This window comes from Hyla sarda, chromosome 4 (assembly GCF_029499605.1).
Source record: "Hyla sarda isolate aHylSar1 chromosome 4, aHylSar1.hap1, whole genome shotgun sequence".
Taxonomy (NCBI): domain Eukaryota; kingdom Metazoa; phylum Chordata; class Amphibia; order Anura; family Hylidae; genus Hyla; species Hyla sarda.
In genome coordinates this window covers 236,385,066-236,404,581 of record NC_079192.1, presented here as the reverse complement: position 1 = coordinate 236,404,581, position 19,516 = coordinate 236,385,066, and the positions used below count along the sequence as shown (strand labels likewise).

General features: G+C 38.6%; 1 protein-coding gene across 2 annotated transcripts in view; it reads right to left on the bottom strand.

Moving 5' to 3' along the window:
- Nucleotides 1–19,516, bottom strand: part of GRM8 (glutamate metabotropic receptor 8) — a 1,218,499-nt gene that overhangs the window by 43,276 nt on the left and 1,155,707 nt on the right. For both annotated transcript variants that reach the window (XM_056573767.1, XM_056573766.1), the window contains exon 10: nucleotides 931–1,177. In XM_056573767.1, coding sequence (XP_056429742.1) covers nucleotides 931–1,177 — 247 coding nt within the window. The remainder of the gene's footprint in view (nucleotides 1–930; nucleotides 1,178–19,516) is intronic.

Below are 19,516 nucleotides of genomic sequence, written 5' to 3'. Positions count from 1 at the left end.
TAAGTTTCAGTATTGAATGGAGCAAAGTTGTATTAAGGAGCCAATTTGTAATACCACATACAGCTCTGAGAAATTAGCCCTGTTCTTCTATTCCTGTATACGGTAACTCAGTGTACCTGTCATTTGTAAAAATGAAAAATAAACTTTTTATATGATGTAGATAATAACATTCTGTGTATGTTTGCAATATACAATGGTTAAACAAAACACAGAAAATGAGAGCGGGACAAGCAGGGCTCTGTGCAGGCTCTTGTCTTGTCAATCATCCTGCTGTGTGAGCCAAGATTGTGTCACAGAGCTTCACTGCACAGAACCCTGGTTGTTCCCAGTGTACATAGCCCTGCTTGTCCTCAGTGCACAGAGCCCTGCCTGTCCTCAGTGCACAGAGCCCTGCTTGTCCTCAGTGTACAGAGCCCTGCTTGTCCTCAGTGCACAGAGCCCCGCTTGTCCTCAGTGTACAGAGCCCTGCTTGTCCTCAGTGTACAGAGCCCTGCTTGTCCTCAGTGCACAGAGCCCTGCCTGTCCTCAGTGCACAGAGCCCTGCTTGTCCTCAGTGTACAGAGCCCTGCTTGTCCTCAGTGTACAGAGCCCTGCTTGTCCTCAGTGCACAGAACCCTGCTTGTCCTCAGTGCACAGAGTCCTGCTTGTCCTCAGTGCACAGAGCCCTGCTTGTCCTCAGTGAACAGAGCCCTGCTTGTCCTGCCCTCACTTCCTGTATTTTGTCCCAGCAAGGAAACACAGGGATTAGCTGTGTTTCTGTATTTTTTACCCCCAAATTATGCACATTTTTAACCAATGTGCATCACAAATATACATATTATTTTTATATATTACAATATTTTTTTTTTTGCAAATGGGAGTGCCCATGTAACAGATGTAAGCATTAACTCTGAGTTGCAATTAGAACAGAAAAGTCTTACAGATACTTACTGTTTGTTTCAAGACTTTCACAGAGTTCTGTCTTGACTTCACCATTGGGTCTGTCATTCCCTTTTTGGATCAGCTTACTCTGCATGGTGGCAGCTGTCACAACAGCCTTGAAGCTCCTCTTTCGTTTTTGAACATTTTGCTCCGGGTGGAAAATGATGATGTAAACCTTGGGCATGTAAAGCATTCCTAGAGACACGGATGCACTTAAACTCATGGACACTGTTAGCGTAGTGGTCTGGATATACATCTGAAGTAAAAGAAGGAAAAAATTAAATCAGTGCTTGGCAGTAAAAAAGCTCAATCTTAATTTAGGATAACAAATTGGTCAATTCTTAAATGCTATTATACTTCATTTATTAAACATTTATAAATCTTGCTTACATAAGCATTGAACATAATCACCTCAGCTTATAATGGGTTTCGTATTCTTGCACTAAAGAAAGTATTATTTAAAGAGCAATGGTCATTATGAAGCATTTGCTTTTTTTCTAATAGCTATATATTAAAACTAGACTGATAAACAAATAGATAGATGGCAGTGGAAGGGATAGGCAGTTAATGACGTAGGGCACTAACTGACTTGTTGGTCACAGCCGAGCAGGTAACATGGTTAGAGAAGCAGTGGAAATAGATGCGGAAGGTGTCTGTGCCTTAGCCAATCAGGTGCAATCACACACTAAAGTTCTGTAGGCTCTCTGAGCTGAAGAGAATGGAGTACGACATTGCAGAGCGATGTGTCGGACCCAAAATGGCCAGGTAACTGGTGCCCGATTCATCATGTGTGATAACAACTATTTAATGTCCTGCATGAAAGAAAGTTAAGAGAAACAAGGTATGTGCTCAGCAAAGATACAATGCAGTGCAAAGAGTACATTGCAAAGTTATATAACTTTAACATGTGCAACTATATAAAGGTAATTTCATTTGGCTAGAGTTCTCTTTTAAGTGGTTGCTTTTATGTTCTCAAAAACATTATATGAAGCAAGCTCTATTCCTGAGCTCACTTTGAAAACATATATAATGCAGCTGTACAGCATTCTGCATAAGCAGTTCAATACCATTTTAGGCTACAATCTGCTGCACATTGAGAAATACGCTGTGTATTTTGCACTGGGCAGTGGGGCCGCGTGTCACAGGCTTGTTGGAGCGTTGCCCCGCCCTCAAACATCACTGAACACACTGGTGTTTTGCGGTTTGGAAATATAAGTGTTAATACATGATCTAATGAACTGTTTTGCCTCGAAGCCTGCAGAGAAGTTCTACTGCTATGTGTTTCTAGTGCTATTGATTTTTTTCAAGCAAGTTTAATTTAACTATAGAATTCCCAGACTGCTTTCTAAAGAAAAATACAAAATGGCTTCAAACCTTCTTATCCTTATATAACATCAAGTCTAATATTTATCAAGTATGTTCTGTTGTTTTTAAAAAATGTCCATTTACTGGAAAAAGCTGTGTATCTGAAGTTTTTTTTGCTCTCTGAAAAAAGCCATTCTTTGGATAAAAAAGAAATGTTATTGTAAAATATAAATTGTACAATTGTCAATTGTTAATGTAAAACATACATTAAAAAGCATAACATGCACTTTACTTTTTTATTTATTTATTTATTTATTTCACTTTTCTTATACAAAGGAAAATAATACAGTGACAACTTTGATAACATTATATTTCCTGCTCCCACAACCCCCCTCTCCCACCCATTTCAATTTCTTACCATCATCTATAATTATATCACAATATCTAGTTTACAATTTTTCCTACTTTTATAGTAGTTTTAGTTCAGCCTTAAAGGGGTACTCTGGTGGAAAACTAATGTCATAAAAAAGTCAAAGAATGTTTTATAAATGATGCCAACATAAAGTAGACATGTTGTGGATGTGAATTAATAACTAAATTTATTTGTTATGACTATTTCTTTTATAAGTAAAGAGTTTAAAACATAGAGAAAAGAAAAGTTTTCCAATTTTGCACAATATTTGTATCATCAACAATTTACCGCTAATATAAAGTACAATATGTCTCGAAAAAATGATCTCTGAATCACTTTGCCAGGTAAAAGTTATTACCACTTAAAGAGACACATGTCAGATTTGAAAAAAAAGGACTGGGTCATGAAGGCCAAAACTAGCTGGGTCATGAAGGGGTTAAGCCCACATCCTCTCTCAGCTTCACTTCCTCCCTCATTCCAGGAGGTACTTCTTGACTAATCTTTGAACTATCAATTTTCTCTAAGAATCTATCACAATCATTTCTTGATTTTTTGTGGAGGAAAAAAAAAAACCAACCTATATCCAACCATTCATATATTTCTCTCTCCTTCCTCCCCCTCACATCATCCCCCTCTCTATCTCTCGCCCCTTTACTTTTCCTCTCGTTCCTCCTTCTTTACTTTTTATATTTGGATAATTTTTACTGCTGCCATATACCCTACATTCCCCATCTTGCCAGATCTAGACTGAACCTTTTAAGGCCCAGTCTCTATGTGACTATCCCATCTCATCCTTCAGATGAGAGTTCAGATGAGAATTCCCTGGGTGCAAGGAAAATAAGGTTGCTTTTCTCAGTCTTTGGACATTTTTTTCTTTTTTCCTTTTTCTTTTAATTTCTTATATCCTTTACCCTTCCTTTATATCCTTCAACTTCACTTCTTCTTTCCTTTATCAGAATTAGGTTGTTTGGCTACTCAAGTAGATATTTTCCTCTCTCAGAGACTTAGTCTCAAAACTTTATCACACATTCCATATTTCATTCTATCCTTAAACACAATCACATTCATATAACCTAAAGAGCAAAGAAAATAAGGAGAGAAGAAAAAAGCTTGCCACTACAATCTCTTTATTTTATCCTCTTTCTCACCTCCTCTCCTTCCCTACAATTAATAACTAAAATGCCAGAGAGAATATGGGCCTTCAGGGCTCACAAAAATCAATCAGAAACACCAAATCCCTAAAATGATTTCTCTATGTCTCCACCCACAAGACTGTGGTGGAAAAAAATAATCCAAAAAACCACAACTTTCAATCTTAGTACTTCAATCAAACCACCTCCTTCCGTGGTTGGCATTTGTTTAATCCAGTCATCCCTGATTGCATTAAACTTTTTCATTATCCCGTTTTTTAGGGCTTCACTTCTGACCATATTAAGGTATTTACTGTCCCCACTGTTGTCCCACACCATCCAGTTCCTAGCTATCAGTAATCTCATTATAAATAATAATTAGCTAACAACAGTTTTTTTTTTTTTTTTACCCACTCCCTCCCCTCAATTACCCCTAGCAACTAAGTCTTTGGGCTGTGAAACAATTCCAACTGTAGTCTCCCTTCTGTCTCATTAACATTTGGTGCCAGGCATCCTCTACTTTTGAGCAGTTGTAATACATATGCAAAAAGTTACTTTCTTCTTCCCCGCATTTCGGAAACTATACATTTTCCCTTTACCTATTCGGGTCAGTTTCTTAGGTGTAAAATATAATCTATATTATAAATAAAAAATGGTGTCACTCTATGTGTCCTATTCAATATTACTCGCTTACCTAATCTCCATATATTTATCCATTCTTCCCCCCCCATTGTGCCCAAATCATGTTCCCAACTTTTACATCTATAGTGTAACCCCTTTGTATTTCTCTCTTCCTTAATTCCATATATACTTTAGAAATTGCCTCCCTTTTCAACTCTCCCCCTGTTAGTATTTTTATTATTGGTGCATCTTGTATATAAAACATTTCTTTCTTTTGGTTTGCTTTCACCACATTAACTATTTGTGCATACTTATAATACTGATTTCTTGGTATATTATATTCTGTGCATGATCTGTGAAATGTCATTAACATTGGCGCCACTAATCTTATACCATATCTGACCCCAAATGTTTCACCTTTACATTTTTCTATTTCTTGATATCTTTTATTTTCAAACAACGGTGTGAATCTTAATGCTTGCCTAATTGATGCGTTTTTTTTTTTTTATCTTTCTTCCAAACTTTTCGTGCCAACCTCAATAAGGTGAAATCTTTCTTACCTGGTATATTATCCCAGCCCATTACCAACACTTCCTATATATTAATGCAACCTTAAGCATTTGGGACTACTGTCCTTTCTAAATAACTCACCTTCTTACAAGAAAACTAGCTGTGATGCAAGAAAATATGCTCTAAAAATCGGGAATCGCTAATCCCCCATACATTTCATCTCTTATCATATATTCTAGTTTGAGTTCCCCCCCCCCCCCCCCCCCCCAAAATTATCTCTCAGCAAGGATTACATCCTCTCTCCTAGCCATATTGGACTGTTTGAGTAATTGTGAAAGTACAAATAGTAATTATGGAAGTATCACCATTTTGATTAAACTGATTCTATCCGTCATTCCTGATGGAAGGCCACACCAAATTTTACATTTAGTTTTAATTTTATGTATTAGGGGATTGAGATTCAGTTCAACATAAATTTTGACATTCTTTGCAATTCTTATTTCCCAAATACCGAAAGGATTCTTGGTCTCCTAAAATTTTTATCTTCTGATGCACAATTTGCTCATCTAAAGGAAGCAAAATTGCTCTTCCCCAGTTAATCTGTAGACCCAATATCCCTCCAAAGTCTTCTATCATATTTATCACATTCTCAAAACCTTTCTCCCGTATTGGTCAAATAAAGAATGTCATCCACAAACAACAAAATGTTGTTGTTTGCCGATGGCATTGTTCTTTATTCAGCATACACTTTACTTAAATGGACAATGTAATTCAAATTATTTTTTTTGCATATGATACAGCGGGTATAATAAATAAGATTTGTAATTTACTCCTTGTACTCCCTAAAAAGTCTTATGTCACTTTTATGGCCTTATAAATCTGGCCACTAGGGGTCTCCCTTTTGGTTCAGAATGCACTCCGTCAGTTAAAAAGCACAGACTTTGGTCTCATGCTGAACTGGTAGGAGACCAAACTCAGGCAGTACGGGCTGGCCATAGTCAGTGAATAGCACTCGCTCTCTGCCTGTGTATGTATGCTCTGCCTGTCATCTTTATCAAGTGTTTTCCTATTTAGTGAGTAATTATGTCAAAAAAATGTATTCTTCCAAAGTGCATAACCTTACATACAACAATGTTAACCTGCTAAAGACGCATTGGGGGAACCGGTACGCTCAGCACCTGCTCCCCTGCTATGATGCGGGCTCACGAGTTGACCCTGCATCATGGCAGGATGGTTCCTGGTGGCTATCAACGGGCAGGACCCATGTCTAATGCTAGACATCACCGATCGTGGTGATGACCCGACATTAACCCATTAGAAAAAAAAGCTTTCCCGGCAGCTCAGCTGAGCTGATCCTGACCACCGCGAGCTGATCGGGACCACTGAGAGAATGGTGGGAGGAACCTTACCTGCCTTCTCACCGTCCGATCTGTCCCTCGATGCTCCAGGCAGCCTCAGCAGCCTGGAGCAATCGAGCGCAGATAACACTAATAAATGCTATGCTATGGCATAGCATTGAATAGGGTATGCAATCAAAGGATTGGATTTAATTGTCCCCTATGGGGACAATCAAAAGGTGTCAAAATTGTAAAAAAAAGTTAATAAATGTGAATTAACCCCTTTTAATGGTACCAATAAAAACTTCAGATCATGGCGCAAAAAACTGAGCCCTAATACAGCCCCGTATATGGAAAAATGAAAAAGTTAGAGGGGTCAGAAGATGACAATTTTAAACATACTAATTTTGGTGCATGTAGTAATAATAATTTTTTTTAAAGTAGTTAAATAAAATAGACAAATAGCTTTCATTTTAATTATTGGCCTATTTTCTACCAATCAGTTTTAGTCTTTCCCAATACCCCTGATAATATATATTTTTTTGGGCCATGAGACATGGGACAAATGGGCCATGGGACAAATGGGCCATGGGACAAAGAGTCAACAGCATTAGGGGGCATAGGTTTGGGGCGGGCATCATTTTTACTTTTGGCTATATTCTGGGTAATCATTCTGGGAAAATAATTGTCATATCAGTAGTAAAATAGTAATTTTCATTTTCCCTAAACCACACTTAATCCATTCCTGGGAAATAAATTTAGGGAACATCTGTCCGCTTCACTTCCCCCCTATACACCTTCCCTAGGGGGTGTACTGTTTGTAATAGGCTCACATGTGGCTGTTCCTTTCTTGTATTTTCCTCTGAATGTATGTAACTGTCAGTTAGGTCCATAAGAAACATCGGCCTCAAATGCATAGAGTTCTCCCTCATGAGCTCTGTTGTATTTCCAGGTGACAATTCGGAGTCACTTGTTAGTTGTTCACAGAAAGATGAAGCAGAGCATAGGTTGAAAATTGCAATTTTCAAAAGCTACTCTTCATTCCTGGAAAATAAATTTAGGAAACACCCGTGCATTCTAAATGTCCTCTTTACTCCTATACCCATTCCTCATGATGTCACATGTGGGTGTTTCATTTTTGTATTTTATTCTGAATATATGTAATTGTCAGCTACTGATATGCCATAGCCCTCAAATGCAAACAGACCTCTATGACTTCTGAATCTTGTTGTGCGCCCACCCAGCACAATACCCCATATGTGGATGTATTTCCACAGTCAGGAGAAAAAGCACTACAAAATGTGTAACCCAATTTCTCCCATTACAAAATTGTTTAACCCCAGCATTTTAGTGTAAAAAAAAAAAAACGTTTTTTTTTTTTTCAATTTACAGCCCACTGTTCAAAAATCCTGTGAGGTGTAAGTACTCACTGTACCCCTTGTTACCTACCTTGAGGGGTTTAATTTTAAAATTTATGTTCACTTGCCAGGGTTTTTGTTTTAAATTTTATGTCAGAACCTCAACCATTGCAGTGCAAAGCACCACTTTAGGCCTCAAATCTCATCGGTGCTGTCTCACTCCTAAGCCCTGTTTTATACTCGCATAGTGCTTTTTCCCATATATGGGGTATTACCTTATTCTGTAGAATTTGGTCTAGAAATGTTGTGGAGCTTTTTTTTCTCTTACGACTTGTGAAACAAATTTTTTTTTGAATTTACTGCCCACTGTTCAAAAACCTGTGAGGTGTAAGTACTCACAATAATCCTTGTTACGTTCCTTGAGTGGTTTAGTTTTCAAAATGGTGTCACATGTGTGGGGCTTCTGCTGTTCTTGCACAATGGGGGCTTTGTGAACGCACACAGCCTCCGACTTCAATTCCAACAAACTTTCCACTCCAAAATCCCAATGGTGCTCCATCTATTCGGAGAATTGCAGTCCGCCCGCAGCGCACTTTACATCCCCATATGGGGTATTTTCTTTCTCAGGCGAAATTGCACAAAAAATGTTGGGGGACGTTTCCCCTATTACACCAATGGGAAAATGAAACATTTGGGGTAACACAATCAATATAGTGTGAAAAATCTAATTTTTAACTTTTACGGCCCACTGTTCAAAAAAACTGTGAGGTGTAAGTACTCACTGTAACCCTTATTACATTCCTGGAGGGATGTAGTTTCCAAAATGGGGTCACATGTGGGGGTTTCTGCTGTTTTGGCTCCATGGGAGGTTTGTAAATTCTCTCTCCAAAAATCCAATGGTGCTCCTTCTGTTCTGAGACCTGTAGTGCACCAGCAGAGCACTTTACTTCCACATATGGGGCCTTTTCTTAATCAGAAGAAATTGGGCATAACATTTTGGTGTCCATTTTCTACTATTACACCATGTGAAAATGAAACATTTTAGTGTTAAAAATCTAATTTTTCATTTTCTTGTCCAAGTTCATTGCAAGCCCGTCAAACATCTGTGAGCTGTTAATGCTCACTGTACCCCTTGTTATGTTCCTTGAGGGGTGTAGTTTCCCAAATAGTGTGCCATGTGTTAGATTTTTTGCTGTTCTGGCACCCTGGGGACTTGCTAAATGCAACATGCCCCCCAAAAACCATTTCAGCAAAATTCTCTTTGAAAGAGCCAAATTTTGCGCCAGCAGAGCACTTTACATCCACATATGGAGTATTTCCATACTCAGAACAAATGGGGTTACACATTTTTTTCTCCTCCTATTACCCCTTGTGAAAATGAAAAATTTGGGGTAGCACCACCATTTTATTGAAAAAAAGATACATTTTTTATTTTTACGTCCCAATTTAACGAAAGTTTGTCAATCACCTGTGGGGTGTTCCTCACTGTACCCATGGTTATGTTCCTTGAGAGGTGTTGTTTCCAAAATAGTGTGGCATGTGTTTTTTTTTTTTTACTGTTCTGGCATCATGGTGGCTTCCTAAATGCGACATGCCCCCCAAAAACCATTTCAGCAAAATTAGCTCTCCAAAAGCCCAATGTCGCTCCTTCTCTTCTGAGCCCTCATCCACATATTAGGTATTTCTTTACTCAAGAGAAATGGGGTTACAAATTTTTGGGGGGCATTTTCTCCTGTTATTCCTTGTGAAAATGAAAAGCTTGGGGTAACACTAGCATTTTAGTGTTAAAAATCAAATTTTTCATTTTCACGTCCCACTTTAACGAAAGTTTGTCAATCACCTGTGGGGTGTCAAGGCTCACTGTACCACTTGTTACGTGGCGTAGTTTCCAAAATTGTTTGCAATGTGTGTTTTTTTTTTTTTTTTTTTTACTGTTCTGGCATCATGGGGGCTTCCTAAATGGGACATGCCCCCCAAAAACCATTTCAGCAAAACCCGCTCTCCAAAATGCCATTGTCGCTCCTTCTCTTCTGAGCCCTGTAGTACACCCACAGAGCACTTTTCATCCACATATGAGGTATTTCCTTACTCGAGAGAAAATTAATTACAATTTATGGGGGCTTTTTTTTACCTTTTACCCCTTCTAAAAATGAAAAAATTGGGGCTACAATAACATTTTAGTGTAAAAAATTTAGATTTAGATTTTTCTCCTCCATTTTGCTGCTATTCCTGTGAAACACAAAGCGTGTGTCATTTTGAATACCTTGAGGGGGGCAGTTTTCATAATGGGGTCCACTATAAGGGATTTCCAACATAAAGACCCTCAAATTCACTTCTAAACATAAATGGTTTGAAATTTTCGGGAAAATTGGAAAAATACTGCTATATCTGATGTCTTCAAAAACTAAAAACATGTACACTTTATGATGCAAACATACATTAGACATATTGGATATGTGAATCAATATGTAATTTATTGGACATGTCCCTTTTCCTTACAAGCAGAGAGCTTCAAGGTTAGAAAAATGCAACATTTTCAAATTTTTCCTGAAATTTTTTAATTTTTCACCAAGAAATTATGTATCAACGTAAATTATGTATCGACGTAAATTTACCACTAACATAAAGTAGAATATGTCACAAAAAAATTATCTCGGAATCAAATTTATAAGTAAAAGCATCCCAGAGTTATGAATGCATAAAGTGATAGAGGTCTGATTTGAAAAAAAATCTCCTGTCCTTAGGATAATGGTGTTATATGGCCCACTCATGTATGTCGGCAAACCGATTTGTGAAATAGAACATGTGGGCAATATAAGAAATCAAAGGGAAACCCCGCTGGCTAGACACGTCACTCTCAGCCATGGGGGGAACCCTAGAGTTTTGATATTTTGGAGAATTGATAAGATTAAGAAATCTCCACGAGGGGGAGATACAGATAAACTTGTATAGTTGCAGACGGTTGCCCCTCTGGGCCTGAACAAACAGGTTATTCATGCCCCATTTCTGTAACTGCACTTCCCAGCTTCAGATACGGTTTCTCACTTCTCCCTTCTTCTATGAGCCCACTCCTTTCATATTTGTGTGTACACAATAGACACGGTCCCCCCCTCCCCCCCCCCCCCCCCCCAATTTTACTAATAAGCTTTCAAATAAGTATACTGATATGATCTGAGTTAGGCTAATGGTCTTCATTTTACCGCAAACCTATTTCTATAATTACGCTCTGTTAAGAATGATTGAGGTGTGTGGGGTGCCCTGGTATGCATGGTGTTTATATTAAAGTGGTATGTATGGCAAAGTGGTTACCTGACAGGAGTGAACTCCTACCATAATGGGTATGTATGTAGGCCATACATCTAAGACACCACACACCATTAGTGTGGGCCTCTCTTCATATAGGTTATTATTTAGTCTAAAAAAAAAAACAAATAGGTTATCATTCTATTCATGGTTACACATCACTATAACTGTATGTACCAGTTTCATCTAGTATGTTGTGCTGCCCCTTCCATAAATGTTTATTTTGGTCTTTATACTTCTCTACTGTCTTGTTGAGTCCCTCAGCTAACCTGATAACGTACTTATGCTAAAACTTTACCAGCATAAGTACGTATGCGCCCTAAGTCCCTTACTTTGTACGTTACTGGCACTTGAGGGTTATTGGAGCGCTTGCCAGTCACTCCCACTGGCCGTTATTGCCAGGAGTAGTGAGCCGCCGACGTCAGACACTGGGCAGGACATCACGCAGCATCTGACCAGTCACCCAGGATGTGACATCACACACCGAAACACGTTTAACTCAGAGCGTGTCTCCGAGTAGTTACGACTCTGCCCCGCTACCATTGAGCTGGGTGAGCGGGGGCTCTCCATCTGTCAGCACCACTCTGCTTTACAGAAAAGACCATTGCGGCAGTAATGTAATATGAACCGGGGCATTGGGTGTATACATTGGTATTTGTTGTTCATATGCCTATCTCTTATTCTTCAGAATGTGTGCCTCTTTACAGGTTAATAACTATCCTCTACCGGATCCATGATCTATATGTCCTACCTTTGGGTACAGGGAGTACCCCCTGGGGATTTTTGTTGTTGTTCACTATTACATGAATATGGATAAAATGTTTTTCAGCTACCTTGGTTTGCTACAAGCAGGGGCATACTGACCGGCCGGTCCATTCGGCCGTAGTCCAAAGGCCCAGCCGGGTAAAGGGCCCGCTGCAGCTGCTGAGGATTCAAGACACTTGTCCCGGATCCCCAGTCAGACAAGCACTACTTTCAGGTGATGTCTTTCTCTATATAAATATCCCTTCAATGTTCCTGCTCTGCTAATCATTAGCGGAGACAGACAGCAGCGCAGGGATGAAGAGGACCTGATTGATGGCTCTGCCCCCCAGCACAGGAAGAGGACAGGGGCTGAGAGCTGACAGGCCTCACGGGAACACAGAGCAGCCGCTTCATGTGAGGGTGAGTGATGTCCCTGTGTGCTGCTTCTCTCCCCTCTGAGTGATGTGTATAGTAGCAGCCCAGTGGGGTCACTTTCCCTCCTCCAGTGTCCACAGGTCACCAACAGGTCACATTACCAGAACAATTTTTGGGAAAAATCGTGGCAAAAATTGCGCGGTTTTACCACAATTTTTCTAAATCGCGGTAAAACTGCGCCGGTTTTGCCGCAATTTTTAAACAAAATGGTTCTGGTAATGGGACCTGTTGGTGACCTGTGGACACTGGAGGAGGGAAAGTGACCCCACTGGGGCGACAACATGTGAACACACTGCTTGTTTATTTATCATTAACACCTTAAGGGTACATTCACATGTACAGGATCTGCTGCATATATTTGCTGCATATTTTGTGCAGCTGACTTTGCAACCCATTAGCTTCAATAGGTAGCAAAATATACAGCAGATCCTGTACGTGTAAACGTACATTAAGTACTTATTCACATGGACAGATCCGCAGTGTATTTTACTCTGCGGATCCACCGGCAATGAACCATACAGTGCTGCCTCCATCTGTGTCTCCTCATAGCAGCAATCCCCCGCAACGAGCAGAAACGCTTCGAGGTGCATGTTCACCTTGCACATGCACAGTACACTCGCACACATCGCAGCCGCTCCTCCTGTTCCCTGAGCTAGGCCGAGAGCAGCTGCGATGTGTGCGAGTATACTGCGCATGCGTGCATCGAACATGCACATCAAAGCATGTCTGTTCGTAGCAACGGATTGCCACTATGAGCAAACATAGATGGAGGCAGCACTGTAGGGTCCATTGTCGGCGGATCTGCACCGTAAAATACGCTGCGGATCCATCCGTGTAATTGAGCCCTAAAGACACAAGGCATACATGTATGCACAGTGCCTGTTCCCTCTCCCTCGGCTAATGCCAGAAATCACCAATCAGGCTGATGTCCGGATAGGGGTGGGGCAGAAGTGTGGCCAGGGGCCGACTGGGGCCCTTGCTTTATTTGGTCCGGGGGCCCTGAGTGTTGTCAGTCCGCCCCTGGCTACAAGTATTGTCATCATATACTGCAACTGTTTTGTATTCATGTGTTAGTAGGAGAGATTGTTTTCTACTTTAAGGCAGTAATAACACTTACTGCCCTTTTAGGACTCAGACATACTCATGCATTAATCTGACACTGTTACATTTGGACCTATTACTTGTGTGGGGCCGCCCTTTTTCAGAACGAAGCAACACTTGCCAAGAAGGGTATTACCAGGGCTAGTCTATAGGGCAAAATAGAATCTACTTCCTGTCTGTCTATACTGGCTACAACGGTCCTACTAACCTATCCCTGCTACATACCTAACAGTAGTACTTTAAGTTCACGTATTAACATTTGAGCACAATTTATTAACATTTTGTTGAATAAGACACTTGTTTTTGATTAGGTCTATTTGACCATTTTAATAGGTATATTAAAAGTTACGTTTTATATGCTAATCCTCTATAATACTACATCAAGTTTACAATTAGCCAAGCAAATAATAGTAGCTATACAAATACATATGCAGTTGGGACTTGAAAACTTTAAGTCAGTCTCCTAAATATCTCCAGTGCACTTAGGAAAGCAGCACATTGAATATGCAGCCAAGATTACAAAGAAAGGTCTGTTACTTTTCTTCACCACAGAGTGGATCCTTAGGCTGCAACTGTTCATGTGTTAGCTAGTCTAGGGATTAAAATAGAGGGGATCTTTATTTTTCATTTTTAACCTCCAAAAGGGGTATAGACTTTACTGCAAAGTAATCCCTTGTTTGCAGTGTCCAGTGCACATATCCAAGTGGTCTTAGCACTGACTGAATCAGTCGATGCCTGCTGTGCACTGTCTGTCCAACTGTACTGTGAATAGACCCTTAACCATTACTTTGCTGTAGTAGCTGGCTCTGTTGGTACAAATTAGATAGAATGACAATGAGGAACTGATTTGTGCTATAATGGCACCTATACAAAAGTCTGGAGATACTCAGGTATGCCACTGGAATCAAATGTCACCATAATTGGCATCAATAAACAGAAACAGGCAAATAGAATTGAAGCATAAAGTAGTGAGTACAGCCTGATATAGCTGTTCATTAGGCTATGTTCACATATAGTATTTTGATCATTATCTTTAGTCAAAACCAGGGATGAAACTGATTTTGGCTAAAAATACTGACCAAATTATTATGTGTCAACATAGCCTACCATGCTCATGGTTTGTTTTTGGTTGGCAGCATTGTTGTCTCTTTACCAGCTAACGCTCAAGCAACTAGAACACTTATTTTAATAACGAACACAATTTTTGTTGTCGTTGAGAAATTGTTTTCCAAAACTGAAAATATAGGCTCATCTTATGTTTTCTAAGAGAAAAGCTTTTCCATTTCCATCTTAATTATAATTAGCTTTATATCCATTAGAACATGCTAGAATAATTCCAAGCCATAGCACTCTACTCTATAACTATCTCTATTCTAGTGATGCTATTGTATTTCTTTACTTTTTGATGCTGTTGCACTTGAAAATATGAATACATTCCCATCACAAAATAAGCTATCAAAGACATTTTCAAAGCACTCGATACACTTTACCTAAGTATCAATCAAATGCGAAATAATCTTTAGAGTGTGTTCAAGCAAAATGTATTTGCATGCCCTCATTTCCCTTTTCATTCTCTGCAGAGAACACACTGTGATGACAATGTATTCTTAGGTAGAATAAGTAGAATATGAGATCAAAGTTAAGCCTGTTCATTTAATAGCCAGAATGCACCTTGAAATATCAGCTGGACAAAAATAGCAGTGTAGACTCACTATTTTCAAAAGGAAAGCTTAAAAAGGTACTCCAGCCCTAGACATCTTATCCTCTATCCATGTCTATGGGAGAGGGTGTGGCGGCCGTCCTTTGGATAAGGGATAAGATGTCTAGAGGCAGAATACCCCTTTAAAGTGTACCTACAATGTTGTGGGCACTTTTAGGAACAATAACCAGAGTGTGGCACTGTGCCCAATATTCATTTGTCTAAATCACTTTAGTTTAAAATTAGGTATAGGTATACCTGTCCCCGAATGCCATTCTCACCACTGTAATGTGATTATATGGTGATGGGTCTTATGCTGGAGACCGGAGCTGTGGAGATGGAGCAAGAAGCTCTGTCTTCTAATGCACAGTTGCAAGCAGAAGAAGTGGGGAGAAATGTCAAAGGGAGTTAGGCAAATGACTTATGTGCACAGTGTTTCACTATGATTATTTAATTTCATTAAGTCCCAACAACATTGAAGGTACTAACAATAAAAATATTAAAATATTGTTTAACTTTATTTCTGAATTATCAGAAAATTATTTCTGATCATTTATACACTTTACAAATGTGTCCAAAGAGCATGATTCAAAAATGTTATCCACAAATGCTCCAGAATTTTGACATCAAATTTATGATTCAAATTGCACAAAAAGAACAGTGTCTGCACCTCACCCGACAAGGTGTAGGGATTAACTGAAAATGCATTTGGAATAGACAAAGAGCAATGTCCTTAATTATGATTGATATAGAGAGAAGTTAAAGTAACACACTCACCCAGGGTTTGATGCAGAAAATCACTCTTTTATTCCATGTAGCGGAAAACAATGTCAGGGAAGGGAGGAAGGAAAAAGCAAGAGCTCGGTGGAGCTTGTGCTTTTTCCTCCCTCCCTTCCCTGCTATTGTTTTCCGCTATATGGAATAAAAGAGTGAATTTCTGCATTAAACCCTGGGTGAGTGTGTTTAACTTCTATCTACAACATTTTTTGAAAATTTTGTGAAAAATTGGAAAATTGCTGCTGATCTTTGAAGCCCTCTGATGTCTTCCAAAAGTAAAAACATGGAAACTTTATGATGCAAACAAGAGTAGACATATTGTATATATATGAATCAATATATAATTTATTTGGGATGTCCATTTTACTTATAAGCAGAGTTTCAAAGTTTTGGAATTTTTCACCAAGAAATGATGCAAGTATCGACGAAAATTTACCACTATCATAAAGTAGAATATGTAATGAAAAAACATTATCAGAATGAAAAGTAAAAGCATCCCAGAATTATTAATGCTTAAAGTGACAGTGGTCAGATTTGCAAAAAAATCGCTCTGGTCCTTAAGGTTAAAATGAGTTTGGTCCTTAAAGGGTTAAGTTGTGCCAAACTGTTTACGTCTTCCTGTATTTTTTGGTCTAACCTTAGAATGGAAGGCTAGATTTAGACTGTTCCGTCTACAAATGTACCAGATGGATCAATTAGCCTGAGTCACTGTGACAAATCTGGCCCATTTGAAGACTGTCAAAGTGTGCACTGTCTTAGCATTAGACTGTTTCAGTAAATCTGAAGCAATATGTCTAAATACATTACAGCCAACACACAAATACAGTACAGCTGCCTAATAAATGATCAGGATTTTATTTATTGTAATGATAGTTACTCTTTCCCACACTTCATACCTCACATAATTTATCATTAATGGACAACATTGAACTGTATGGAGATGAACGGAAAACATAAAGTGACACAATGCTCATCTGTTTTCTTTATTCAACCATAGACAGGAAATAAATATACAAGGATAATTAAACCAGAATAGAAATTGTTAGTTAATTAAAAAAATAAAAACAAAGATAATGGATTTCACAAAATATACTGAAAAAGAGCAGAAGTATAGGTTTAAGGAAAAAATAAGTCACATATTTTTAAATTCTTTTAATTAGAACTGTGGTTGACCATAAATTTCTGTCACAATGCCCTCTGTAGGGAAAATCTGACTTTGGCTCAAAATGTGCTGTGGCAGTTAAACAAAAAATGCCAGAAAAAATTGGGTGGAAAGCTAGCCTAACTCTGATAAATTATATGTAATACAGTGCATTGCAGAGTCAAGACCATTATAACCTTAGCAGAACTTCCTTAACATCATCCTATTCTAGGTAATAAAGGCAAGTTCCCAGTGAAAAATGCCTACTATGTTGTTCATATGTCCCATGTCCCTTTTTCAGAACCCTGTGACAGTTCCCTGTCACCAAGGGGAGCATTTGCCACCCTACAATGGCTTCTTCAGGGTAAATTAAGTACTAGTAGTTCAGTGAATAGTTGACCTCAATCAAGGGTCAAGTCCTGGGAAAAAATTGTGGGAACTCACCCAAGATTTCCACTCAAGGGCTGGTCCTGCAGGACTCCTACTAATGGGAACATTGTTTCTTCTGTGGTAAACGTGCAGGAATTCCGTTCCCATGCGTTCCTGCAGGACTGACCTCAATCCATTAGCCATACAGCATTTTTCCTTTAAGACCTTCTTTCACAAGTTCTTTTCAGGGCATCTTGTTTTCTTGTTTGTTCTAATATACCTGACTTTTTTCCATCAAATTATTGAGCTTGTTAAGTTGTAAATTTTTTAACTATTTGTTCATGGGGAATACTTTTTTGTATGGCATTATTGGATGTTTGTCCTTCAAAAGATGGAATGATGGAATGACAATGTCTGCTTTACAATATGTCAGTTCTCAAACAAGAATGTTGCGCGCATGCACACAAACATGGCTCACAAATGCGGTGGTAACAATATGCCAGTTCCCAAAGAGTGATGTTACGCATGCTCACAAATGTGGTACGCACACGCAGCAGCAGATATCACATGAAACGGCCGCAAATCCCTGTATTGTAAAACAAACAAACTGCATTGCTCCTTTGGACATGCACACAAGTTACTATCTAGAACATATCATCCCCATCTGTTTGACTCATACCAGCAAAATTTCAAAGGGTTGTGTATCCACCCCAATATGTTATTATGTTATATTTGAGAAAAATCTATGAGCATACACACAAACAAAATCCACTGGAGTCATGCAGTAGACCTCACTTCATTCAGTCAACTATGTGTAATACATGGGCAGTTTGGGGCCCCCTTTTGTAGGATGTACCTCCATGCTGTCCTCATTCCTTTATGGGGCATATGAAAAATGGATGTCCTAAAGAGACAACACTCTTTAATTATAAATAAATACAAATAATCTAAATGTGATAGCCACAATATTGCTTTCAAAGTTAACTCTAACAATAAAAAGCTAAACATTCCTATAGAAAACATATCAGAGGATTTAGCTTTTCTTCTAAATAATTATCTGCATGCTGTTTCGCATATCTATGAATACTTTGAATTAGTGTACACATTGCCAACCCTTGCTTTCCTTTTTTTAGATCATTTAACCATGAATAAGATCTATTTACTTAATCTCCTTTTACCTTGTCCTATTCAACAAAAGATTGTTAATAACAGTAATATATATGACTTCAGTTAGAAAACATTATTTATGGAATAAGGTTGCAAATATAGTTTTACACTCTATTTAATATGCATTTTTTGGTCCTGTCAGCTTGTAGTGTAGGGACATTTTTCAAAGTCAAAGTTAATCAATGAGCTGGAAAGTGTGGATACAATAGAACTAGGTATCCTGGCATATTTGCTGTGTTTGTATTTTCCTGCTGTTGCTTGTATAATTTTGATGTGTTTGCACAGCTAGATTTGGATCATATTATATTAGATTTTTTTCCTCTCCCACAGAAACAGGCTGTACCTTGGAATATTGAGTATAAGAAAAGCTAAACTAATGCTTTTGATACTGTACAATAAATTAGTAAATAAAGGCAAAAAAGCAAAGAGTATTTTAAAACTAGTTTAGTGAGATATTTGTTTTACCTTACTTAATATGTAAAGCAGTAGTTGCCAGCCAGTGGCTCGGAGGCCACATGTGGCATGTGACCCTATGCCAGTGTTTCCCAACCAGCATGCCACCAGTTGTCACAAAACTACAACTTCCAGTATGCCTTTTAGCTATATATGCATTATTATTATTTATAATATACATGTAGTTAGAAATATATATATATATATATATATATATATATATATATATATATACATATATATCGTAACTGATACATACACATGTATCAGCAATAAATTGAGGTCTCTTTAGGAACTTGTTCACATGATGAGTTGGAGAACCCTACACGTTTCCTCACATTTGATTCATCAGGGATCTCATTGCATCTCTATTTTGTTGCATCTTTCATTCCTGGTGATGCTTTTGTGTGCAGCCCTGATGCCGGCGGGTATGGCACACAAAATCGCCAGAAATGAAAGAAACAACGAAATAGAGATGCAATGAGATCCCTGATGAATCAAATGTGAGGAAACGCGTAGAGTTCTGCAATTCATCATGTGAACAAGTTCCTAAAAGGACGATAACTGCCGAAGTCATCAAATCAAAGAGATAAGTGATTAAGAGTGTGCAAAATTGTCTGTGTGGATATAGCACCCCACAATAGCTGCCTTTTTAAAACAGTGATAAATAGACTGTGCAATATATTGTTTGAACGTGCAATACATAAGTGGACAGTGCAATACACTGTGGATT